Raw genomic sequence first — 12,235 nt, 5'->3', positions numbered from 1 at the left:
TGAGACAATGGGGATGTTCTTTCGGGAACTCACCAAAGCCAGCTGGACTGGGTCTGAAAAGCATGGGATAATACCAGACTCACTGAACATAGCGGACAATGAGGACTGCTGAGAAGTCAAGAACAATGGCACTGGGTTTTGATCCTACTGCACATACTGGCTTTGTGGGAGCCGAGGCTGTTTGGATGTTCACCTTAATAGACCTGGAAAGAGGTGGGAGGTCCTTGGACTCCCCACAGGGCAGGGAACCCTGACTGCTCTTAGGGCTGATGAGAGAAGGGGAGTTGATTGGGGGATGGGGAGGGATATGGGAGGCGGTGGCGGGGAAGAGACAGAAATCTTTAATAAATAAATAAATTAATAAAAAAAAGAAAAGAAAAAAACTATGAAAGATTCAAATTAATAAAGTAAAAAGAGGACATGTGAACAGAGCAAGCAGAAATTAAGTAAGAATGAGGAGGGAAACATCATAATATCTGTAGGAAGGATAGCAGACAGTACACAGTAGGATGAGTACAGTCATGCCCTCCCCCATTTAATAACTGTATCTTCACTGTACTCACCATATGGGTAGCTTCTGAGCATACACATATATGTATATGTATATATATGTATGTATATATATGTATATATATATATTCAAATTTTACAATTAACATGAAAATTCAAAATTCCCAACCATACTTTATCCATATTTCTGGTGCTCAACAGTATGTAGCTACTATACTGTATTGCACATATTTCCGCCAATTGCAAATTATGTTGGTGGAAAGCCATGTAAGACACTGAGATGCTTCAGGATATCCTTCAAGAGCCTGGCCACAGGGGAAACCACATGCCTTGCCATTCGCAAATCGTAAGTCCCTTGTTGTCTTACTTTGAAATGAATACCTTCTAATCTTTTCTTTGTAGCTCGAATTCTAATTGGCCTTAATAATAAAAACCCCGAGTCAGATATTAGGGGTGAAAGCTGAGAGATCAGAGCCACTAGTTCTTACCTCTACAAAATCCTCAGCCTGAATCCTCAGACAAGGAAGGCAAGATCCTGTCTCCATGAATCCTCAGATTGAATGGTCTGAGGTCCTGTCTCCTTCTGTCTTATATTAAGATTTACTGGGACTTGTGTCCTATATTGAACTTTTTTCATTGAAAAAGTTCTAAGGGCAATAATAGCCAAACCAGTAGCCAATACTTGCTCATTATATTCCCAGTGCAGACTTCAGAGAGTGAGTTCACTCATACCTCAATCCTGGAGCTCAGTGGCAGCTTGAAAAATGATAAATATGGTATACAAATGAGAAGTAAACAACACTAAAAATAAAGAGAAAAAAAGAAAGAAAAGAAAAGAAAGGAAGGGGGAAAAAAGCACTAATTTCAGCCTCCATTAGATGCACAAAAATCAATGTTTGACAAATGCAAAATGGCAAAATCACTAAGGGGAGACTTTCATTTTCGATTTTCTAAGAGATCTTTGCACACAATAGAGAGTTAAAACCCTGAAAAATAATCATTAAAAACACGTTCAATGGTCTCTATTCAAAATGCATTAGCCAAGCTGCAAATACAGAGCAGGAACTAATTGCTTTGTTTGCTCAAAAGAAGTTTAGTGGTTCTGTTAATTTAGAGTAGATAGTTTTAGCCTTTGAAAGTTGATTACATTTGGTACAACATCTATGTACACTGAGTTCCCAGCTTGAAGATCTCACTGTGTTCATCTTTATGTGCTGTCTTTAAGGTACTCTACAGAAGTGTTCATTCATTTACTCAACAAACATTTAAATGCCTACATATACTAGGTAGATACACCTACCTACCTTCTGTACATACATTGTATTAACTATAATATATGCTGTACCAGGGCTAGAATATGGTAATATTAGTTCTGCAAGTATTTTTAGGGAAAACAGATCGAGGTGCAAACAGTCACAGTGAAAGAAACCAGGAGATCTGTGTATGTTCATTACTCACAATGTTTTCTGAAAATGGCGCTACATAGAGGTCCAAACACCAACAACAAAAATACCTTATTATAAAAATTCCCTTCTGTGTAGTAGAAGTCAAGTTAGTAGTGAATATCATTTTACTTATTCATTATATATTTTGTGTGTGCCTCTCACATGGGTGCCTTAGTGTACGTGTGAAGGTGAGAGGACAACTTGCAGGAAGGATGGATCTATCCTTCCATCACGTAGATTCTGGAATCAAACTCAGCTTTGGGGGCTTAGTGGGTGGGCCCTTCCCTACTGAGCAAGCTCACAGGCCAGCACTGGGTGCTGGATAAAACACACAGCTATAGCTTTTGATTGATAAACCCAATAGTAATGAAGGATCTATGAAATGATTAATGCCCGCTAACGATCACATCTGTTAGGTCTTCTGTTATAGGAGACAACTTTGAACACTCAAACCTCATAATTACTGTTTATAGCCAGGTGGTGATTGTGCACACCTTTAATTCTAGCACTCTGGAGGCAGAGGCAAGCAGATCTCTGTGAGTTCAAGGCCAGCCTGGTCTACAGAGCAATTTCCAGGACAAGATCCAAAAGTTACACAGAGAAACCCTGTCTTGAATAACATATATTCAGAATTACTGAAAAGAATTACTCATTTCATTGAACTCTAGATATTTTGATATTTCTTTTATTTAATTTTGATAAATAAAACATAGGTTAACTATTATACAATAAAAATAAACAGACCAGGCTCCAATTTCACTACTAAAATTACTAATGGTATTATTTGAAGAAATTAAATTAACTCTTTTATTGAACAATCTCTTCTACTTGTAAGGTGAAAATAGTTCCTATTTTATAAATCTATGATAAAGATTGAATAAGATGATATGTACACATACCCCAAGATATAACTGGTAAATGTAAATTGTCAGAGGAATACAATGAATAAACATCCACATTTTTAGCATGTCCTCCATGTCTCTTTAGCTGTGTTTCTTACCTGATAGTGAGTTCCTGAAAGATGGGAACAGTCTTCTGTCCATTTTTCTATCTAACCTTGGAATTCAAAAATATTCAAGACATTTTTGTAGGAGGAAATCTGTGATAAAGCTTTCTTTGAGTAATTCTTTAATTGCAGCTTCACATAATATTCTTCTTTAAGTGTTTCTCTCTGTTCTGTTTTAAACTGCAGAATTGTTAATCAGAGGAGGTAAATAATGAGTAAACATAATAATATCTGAGTAGAGCATCCTCTAAGACTATCAGCTAGGACGGGATTTGGGGGTAATTAGCTTACCCTTCCTAAAGTAAGCCTCCCCTGAAGAAATGCTGTCTGCATAATAAGCAGGCTTAAAAGAGAGAGGGAATTAAATAGGGTGACATTTTAAAAGTAAGTGCCTAAGTGTCACTAGTAAACAGACTGATCCTCTTAAGGCTAATGGTGCCAAATTTATTTAGTGTTCAAAAGAACAGGGATTTTAAAATTGCTAAATGCCACTTTCCTTTAATCAAGCATTTTTAGTTGTGTTTACATTTATTCAGTCATGGAATCATAAATCTGAAAGGGAAGGTGTAAATGTGATTTAAAAAAAACTTTCTAGTTGGTGGGGGAATGCAATATTTTGACATGGCTGCTTGGCACTTGAGTTGTGTCTGTCTGTCTGTCTGTCTGTATCAGAGAAGCCATGATGGAGCTGTCTCATTTTACTTATTTTACTCTTTCTTGAAACAAAATTTATGGCTACCAATGAAACCTGTTTATGCCTAACTACCTGTAGCTCAATAGTCTTTTTTCCCATAGTCATTGCATGAGCATAGCTTATATAAATTTTAATATATTTCTGTAAAAGTTTACCACATGTATGTGGGTAAAAAATATAACCAAAATAGGGGGAGAGGGGCTAGGAACAGCATTGCCTGGCAAATTGGAATGAGTAATATGACACATGTGTGATGTCTATGTGTGTCTGTGTGTGTCCTTGTGTTCATATGCATGTGCATATTTGTGTGCATCTGCATATGTGCACACATTATGCACATGTATGTGTCTATATGTGTGTATCTGTGTGTGTGTGCCCACGCACTGTGGGACAATGGTTTGTACCCTGTCACTTGTATTTTAAATAAATGCTGATTTGCCATTAGCCAGGCAGGAAGTATAGGTGGGGTGACCAAGAAGGAAGTTGAGGTGGGGCAACCAGAATCCTGGGAAGAGGGAAGTTTCAGTCTGCAGTTGTCACCCAAACAGAGAGGAAGCAAGACGTGACTGCCTTGCTGAAAAAGTTACCAAGCCAAGTGGCTAACACAGACATGAATTATGGACTAATATAAGTTATAAGAATTAATTAATAAGAGGCCTGAGCTACTGGGCCAATCAGTTTATAATTAATGTAGACCTCTGTGTGATGTCTTTGGGACTTAACGACTTCAGGAACAAGGGATCAGGTGGGACAGAAAACCCCTGTCAACATGTGAGTGTGTGTCTGTGTCTCTCTGAACAAATATATGGAGGCCAGAGGTTAATATCAGGTGTCTTTCCTCAGTTATTTTCCACCTTTATTTTTTGAGACAGGAAGATCATAGATTTGGCTAACTGGTTAGCCACTGAGCTTCAGGGATTTGCCTGTCTGTTCCTACAAATACACACATAGCATAGAGTCTGTAGATACACGCTACTGTGACCATCAAACTCGGGTTTTCAGGCATTTTACCTAATGAACCATTTACCCAGCTCCAACTAACTGATCTTAAACATTACTAGGAGAAGATTAAAAACGCCCATATTAAATAACATGAATGATAATTGTTCGATGCTGCTGCTACTATATGCCCAAGTTCTAATAATGCAATTAATTAAGAGCTTATAAGAGATTTCTTCCTACACATAACTGAAATTGAATCTAAGTCTCAATGTTAATATTAATAGCCTTTGTACTCCTGTGATACATAGTATACATTTATCAAGCACTTACTGAGGCTAGACCTGTCAAGAACTGAGAAAACCCTGAGCCGGTGGTCCTTAATTCTATAAGAAAGCAGGCTGAGCAAGCCAAGTGGAGCAAGCTATTGAATAACACCCTTCCATGTTCTCTGCATCGGCTCCTGCCTCCAGGTTCCTGTCCAGTTTGAATTCTTGTCTTGATTTCCTTCAGTGATGGGTTATGATGTGAAAATTTAAAGCAAATAAACCCTCCCTCCCCCGCAAACAAACAAACAAAAGAGTATATCTGACTTTTTATGTAGCTCAGGATTAAAGGAGAAACAAACAAATGAAATACGGTGAACTTCTATGCTGTGTTAACAGAGGTCATCTGGTCCTGAGAGATAGCTGGTACTATCGGTACCCTTCCACCTTTGCAATAACAGGAAACATGATCTGGGCTCCAGGAACAACCCCAGCAAAAGCATTCAAGTGAGAAACTGATACATTTGAGAAACTGAGAGATAGAGAAGGATAAGGAACTTCAAAATATTGCTGAGACAAAAAGAGCAGAGCCTGGTTAACTATAAAAGGAAATTTGAGAATTTTTTTTCCCAAAATCATGTAGTGTTATATAATTAGACATAAATAGGGATTAAGTCTCTTAGTTAGGGAGACCTTTGTCTGCCATTTTGTAATGAATAAGGAGGAGCACCACTTAAGTCAAGGAGACCACTGCCAAGAGAGAGACTGAGCAGGGGAGGCAGAGAGCGTAGCCTAGGCTGACTAAACGCATGGATATGAATAGGCATGCTTGGAGAATATGCAGCACAAGGAACTCACAGTTAGGCTTGAAGAGATTGGAGAATAACGCTGAGTCTAGCTTTACTGACTACAGCTCCTGGATGTAATGTTAGAGTGAGTCCAAGAAAGACACCAAAATTCTGATCAACTCCTGCAAGCAAACCGAGTGGCATTTCTGCTTCCTTGAAAAAGAAATCTAAAAAACAAAAATTATTCCAGAAAATGCCAAGCACTACAAAACTTGTATCCCTTTCTTCATTCCTCTATCTCTTCATGCACAAAATATTTACTGAGTTCTGGGAACATTCTAGGCATTGCTTTACCCAACTGGCAAAGTCAATCCTGTCCTCAAGGAGATTATAATTCAGTCAGGTAGCCTGGTTTTATAGAAATTATCCAAGGGAATGGCAAGCTTGCTCAACAAGTAAAAGGTGTTTGCTACACAGTCTGGTGATCTGAGTTTGACTCTCAAACCCAGGTAAAGATGGAAGGGAAGAACTAACCCCACAAAGATGTCCTATGATCTACACACACACACACACACACACACACATTACAAATACGTACATAATGATAAATAAATTTTACAAAGATGCAAAAATTTATTGTTTCAAAATATCCTGATTTCCACAACACAAATGTTAAGTGTTCCTGTGTGGCCTTTGCACTGTTTATTTTGTTTTGAAAAAAGTAGGAAGACAAATTATGACCAAACTCCTGCAGGTTAGGGGTAGATATGAGAAAAGAATGTATTAAAGCAATATGACTGACTCTCCTGATATTCCTATGTTAAACTGGAGGACAATAACAAAAAGGAAACAAAACAGATTCTGTGTTTCTTTTTGTATGTGTGGTTTTTGAGTTGCCTTGGTTTGGTTTTGTCTTGATTTTTGTGTTTTGTTTTTGTTTCTTTTTTCTTTTTGGAGAGAAAGGCCATGAAGTTAGGTGTCTATGGAAGTGAGGAGGATCTTGGAAGAACTGAAGGAAAGAAAAGAATATGATAAAAATATACCATATAAAAATGTTTAGCTAAAAATATATGTGAAATTAATAAAAAGAAAACAAGCACCATAATAGCTGTTTGCATTTAAAAATGCAAAAGGCTATATAATGATAACATAATTATAGGCTAAGATTTAAGAAAAATAGGAGAAGGAAATGACTGTAAAAAGACTAATAAATGAAATCTGATGAATATAATTATGATATAAATGTGTTACAGGTAGATCCAAATGAGCTGAAGAGACACTACAGAAGTTCTACAAAGTTTCAGGTAGGTGACTCACAAATAGGCCCCGAACCACTTAAGCAGAACCATTTTCACTCCATATTTTATTCTTCGTTCATTTCCCTCTATCTGAAAATGGGGGCTTAAATATGCACAGGTCAAAGTAAGGAGGGGGCCCATATTTAAATTCCAAGTTAAATTGCAACTGGGGAAAGTGGGGTGTATCTTTTATAGTCCACAGAATTCTAGTTTGCTGTTCATGTGATGTGGTGTTATAAAGTCTGCAAAATTACATCTATTCCTACCTGTTCTTCATATGATCAGAATAAACAAAAGAAGCAGTTATTTAGATGACGCAGCATCTCTTACTCTCAGATAAAAAACATGATCTTATGCCTTATTGTTATCTCTTAATCTCTCTTCTAATTGAAAAGCAGGCAGAATGGGGTTACCCAAGGTTACCTAAGCCATTTCATGACTCAAGCCTCCCCCACCAAGGACAGTAATTTAGCTCTTTAAAGTCTGTTAGCAAATGTACTACCTGAGCAAGCACTCAGTATTGTTAAACTAGGTATCTATCTATCTATCTATCTATCTATCTATCTATCTATCTATCTATCTATCATCTATCTATCTGTCTATCTCTCTAATCTATCTATCTATCTCTGTCTCTCTCACACACACAAGATTTTTAAAAATATTTTTTAAAAAGTAGACAAAATTATGTTGATTATTAAGGAGCGTCATAAGATTACCAAGGTATAAGAAGGCTTGAATAGTTTTAAAATGAGTATTTTAGCTACAATATCACAGTGCTTTCCAATACTTTCTCTCATTTGCTTTGCTGATTGATTGTAAACAGAGCAGATTTCTATCTCTCTTTTAACCTGTGTAGTCTCTGATAGAAACTTTCCTACCAGGTAGCTGGTAGCAAAATAACCCAAAGAAGACAGTGATAGAAATCACTGAGGAACCTAGATGAACCAGAATGGCAAAATCTACTCTGAGCACTGGAGGAATGAATGGACCATAAAACAGTTTCATTGCAATGAATTTATAAGAGTTTCAAACAAAATCAAAAATAGATTTGATTTGTATTCTAGATTCTCATGTTTCAAAGACTATAAAAATGTGTTTTAACATTAGCATCTATGTCATCACTGAACTAGATGAGATAAAAAAAATCTGAGCAAAGATGATGTCTAAGGATAGCTCCAATATATGTAGGGAAAAATAAAATATACTGGCAGACTACAAACTAGTATCCTTGTTCTCATGGTATTAATGTCTATAAATGGCATCATGCATATTTAACTGAAAGCAATTTTTGGATTAAATAGTAAATAATTCATCATGGATTGTCAACTTTTACATAACATTGTAGTTTCCTGTAAACTCACACTTGGTCCCTAGAACTGGGTCAGGTGGAGAAGGTTGTAGAGCTTTAAAAGGTGAAGCCTTGCTAGAAGAATCACCACACTGGAGGCCAATTTGAGTGTGATAGCTCTCTGAGCCTCTACTTCCTGTTAACTCTCTGCTTCCCCGAGTTAGGACGCATTGTGGTCAGCCACCTTTCTCTTCCCTCCCCGACCCCCATGCCTTTCTGTCTAGGCCATGTCCTCTTCGCTGTGATGAACTGTTGTAACCCTCAAGATCCATAAGCTAAAAGGAACTTTTTCGTCCTTAGGTTACTTTGCAGGATGTTTTATCACAGCAGCAGAGAAGTAGCTTGTATACATAATTATATGACTATGTATGGTCTTTCAACAGATGGATGTCATATCCATAATGCCATTTGAAGTTCTCTACATCTTCTTTGGGTTCAATCCAATATTTAGAACAAATCGGATACTAAAGGTAAAGAAACTATATTCAGCTGCCTTCTCCTTCTCCTAAATGAAGTCTTGAAGCAAGTGTAGATATGCTAAAATTTACAGTACTCTTAACTTTTTCTGAATGGCCTATTTCTTAGTATTCATCACTATTATGAATTTTTAAATAAATAATAGAAGAATGTCTTTGCTTCTAGTGATGGAAGTGACTCCTAATTGCTTCTAATTTATCTTTCAAGTATTTTTTAACATCCTAGCCAGTTTCTCCTCTCTCCTCTCCTCCCAGTACCTCTTCCCCACTTCCTCTCATTTCTACCCCTATCCCATGGATCCTCCATTTCTTTACAACAGATATTTTTAAAACCAAGAATAAGAATGCTTTTGTACTTTTTAAGATTACTATAATTACAAATAAATATTTTTTTTCTTTTTTTTCAAATAAATATTTTATAATTTTAATTTTTCCTGTCTCCTGTCTTATCAGAGAATTCTTTAATATTTGAAATATTAGACTGTAAAATGAAAGGGGTAAATAGAGTCACCTCTAAGTTTTTAGTCACCTGAGATTCTATAATATAATAAAATAATAGAAACAGTGCAAACATAGTTTTATATCCTTGTCTACAACTAAAATGTTCATCAAGATGTGGTAGCTCTCTATAATCTTGAGGGGCTAAGGATTTCCTTGAGTTTGATGCCAGTCTGGACTGCATAATAATTTTCAAGCTAGCCTGAGCTACAGAATAGATTCTGTCTCAAACAAACAAACATCACAAAGCAGTTAAATTTTTGAGGCCCTGAGATGTGTCTATATTACAGTTTAACTAGCTTTAGGAAAATAAGGTAAAATTTTCTATGTATTAATATAGATATAAGTTAATAAATTCCTGAAGAAAAGGAAAAAGCTACATAGAGAGTAATTTACAGAACAAAACTAGTTTATGTAAACTAGAAAGAAAAATATTAAGTTTTCTAAATTTACATAAACTCCTACATACTATTTTTCAGAAATTAATTAAAGCAGCTGCCTAATATGAGAAGGAAATCAGGATGTACAGAGGCAAAAAGAACACAATTTTCAAGGGTCATATATAATGTTTATTTGAAATACTTATATGTATTTTCTATTCAAAAATATTCTAAGACATGCATGTTTCATAAACTCAGCTTTGTTGAGTAACATACAATTTAGAGAAAAATCTGAATGATTTTTATATAAATACTTAAGAATAACAGTTGTTAAAGAGTACGGATTGCTCTTGCAGAGGATTTAGGTTTAATTCCCAGCACCCACACACCAGCTAACAATGTTTGGTAACTCCATTTCCTAGGGAACTGGTTCCCTCTTCTGTCAGTTGTGGGTATCATATGTGGTGCAGATATATATGCAGGCAAAACACCCATATACACGTTTTTAAAAATAACAAAAAAAATAAATCCCATTTTTGAAAAAAAGAATACTAATGATAACTTGTACCTCAAAAGTCATCTTCCTTTAAAGGAACACAAAAGATTTTACTAATTTAATTGCTTATTTTTGTGAATCCTGAGAAAGCAAGTTGATTATCTTTCTAGCGTAACCTAGCAACAGTGATGAATCCTACAACAATAGCAATTGCTATGGCTAACTCAAAGTACACAATTTGTTTCCATTATCTATTTTAGTCTTCCCAACACATTTATGTTATCAGTGAGGTAGATGAGAATCAGCAGAGTGGAAAGCCTGCTCATTCACACTGATAATGTAGGCATTATTCATCTTACTTCATATTATATGCTGTAATATTGGTAGATAGAAATCAGGCACAAAAAGCTTTTCTTCTATGCCTATGATTTTTCTAAGTTTAAAGAGTCCTGCCTATATTCCATACTCCCAAGAAAACTCTAGAGGCTGCTGGTGTGACTTTGTAATATGAGTATTAATCGAGGCAGAACATAATCCCAAGAAGTCTAGCACCAGATCACCATCCTGTCAAACTTGGAATCTCACAGGAAAGTTCAGAAGGCATGTGTTGAAAAATAACCAATTTTTAAAAAGATTTCTATGGACTTTGAAGTTCACGTGGCTTTTTAATGAATGCTTATAAAATAATGATTGTTCATAGTGCATCTCTGAATCACGATAGGGAGCCTTCCACAGACAGCATTTTAATGCAGCATGTTACATAAATCAATACTGATGTTTTTCTTGTTGTATAGTCTTATCTTTCAGTTATTCATAAAGCCATTATTTGAATGGACAATTCTCTTGGGTAAATATTGTCATGTACCTGTCTCCAGATAGAAATGAAAAACATGCTACAAACACAAATTTTCTCTTCTATAAACATATTAGTTCTCAACAATGTCCTTTGAGCAAACTTCTAGTAAAAGCCCAATAAACAGTTATCAAACATTGAAATAATCACAATCAGAGTTTTTAGGGATATTTTTAGGAATTCTGTAGGGAAAAAAGCAAATCATGTGTGTATATTTCTAGTTTAAGAGTTATTACCATAAAAAAGACTTATTACCATTAAAAAATATTATGTTTTTCTCCAGAGGGACAGCAGTCACATGTAAATTGGGGGATATTTAAAACAAGTACTCTCTGAGGACCCTGTCTATAAGATTTCCCCTCCCAAGCACATTCAGCATATCAATGAAGACCTCCATACTCTCTTTTCAGGGCTACAGTTTATTATGTCCTTTTGTAGCAATGGAGGCAAGGTACGAAGTATTTATAATGATAAATATAAATAAAGGGCTGGCATTTAACTCAAGGATTCATGGTGATTCCATGGTTTTATTCCACACCCTATTTCCTATAGAAATGAAGGAGGGAGGAGAGGCTGGGATAAGAGTATCTAAGGGAAGTGAGAGCTGATACAAAAGTAGTAATAAAAGAGAAATACAGCATTTGCAATTCTGGGCCTGAGTTACCTTACTCAGTATAATTTTTTCTAGTTCCATCCTTTTACCTGAAAATGTCATCATTTCAGTTTTCTTAACAGCTGAGTACCCTTGGTGTACATGTGCCACATTTAAGAAAGAACCTTAAGCGAAACAGCAACTCTATTTGGATTTGGTCACACGAAGCTGTTGAACCTTCTAACAGAATACAACAAGCCTTTGTTAATGCTTAGTGGACTTTATATTTTGAAAAAAAATATACAATTTGCCATCTCTTCCTAAAAATAAAGTTACTGTTAGCAATGATATATCTTTATTCTTTCATTTATGTTTTGGGAGTGTGATTTTAATCATGGCAAAATGGAATTTTATTATATGCATTAGAAAAACTATTGATTTTCAACAAGCATCATAAATAAGACTGAAAGAAAAGGATGGAAATAAAATAAAGCATTAATCCCTGTAGTTTGGCAAAGTGTTAAAGTGCACCTTTAAGAGAAAATACCACTAAATATGACATGTCTTTAAAGACATGAATAAAATTACTTTCAATGAATAAAATGTTAATAGATTTATGCAAATAAACATGCAGTTAAGTTACTTT

At 35.6% G+C, this 12,235-nt stretch overlaps 1 protein-coding gene across 1 annotated transcript in view; it reads left to right on the top strand.

The window, feature by feature from the left end:
- Cngb3 (cyclic nucleotide gated channel subunit beta 3) overlaps positions 1–12,235 on the top strand; it is a 144,029-nt gene that overhangs the window by 70,625 nt on the left and 61,169 nt on the right. Inside the window, exons 7-8 of the mRNA XM_057790739.1 lie at positions 6,902–6,952; positions 8,678–8,764. Coding sequence (XP_057646722.1) covers positions 6,902–6,952; positions 8,678–8,764 — 138 coding nt within the window. The remainder of the gene's footprint in view (positions 1–6,901; positions 6,953–8,677; positions 8,765–12,235) is intronic.

Source organism: Chionomys nivalis, chromosome 16, assembly GCF_950005125.1.
Source record: "Chionomys nivalis chromosome 16, mChiNiv1.1, whole genome shotgun sequence".
Classification (NCBI taxonomy): domain Eukaryota; kingdom Metazoa; phylum Chordata; class Mammalia; order Rodentia; family Cricetidae; genus Chionomys; species Chionomys nivalis.
The sequence above is the reverse complement of the archived record's forward strand: the minus strand, read 5'-3'. Positions and strand labels throughout refer to the sequence as shown.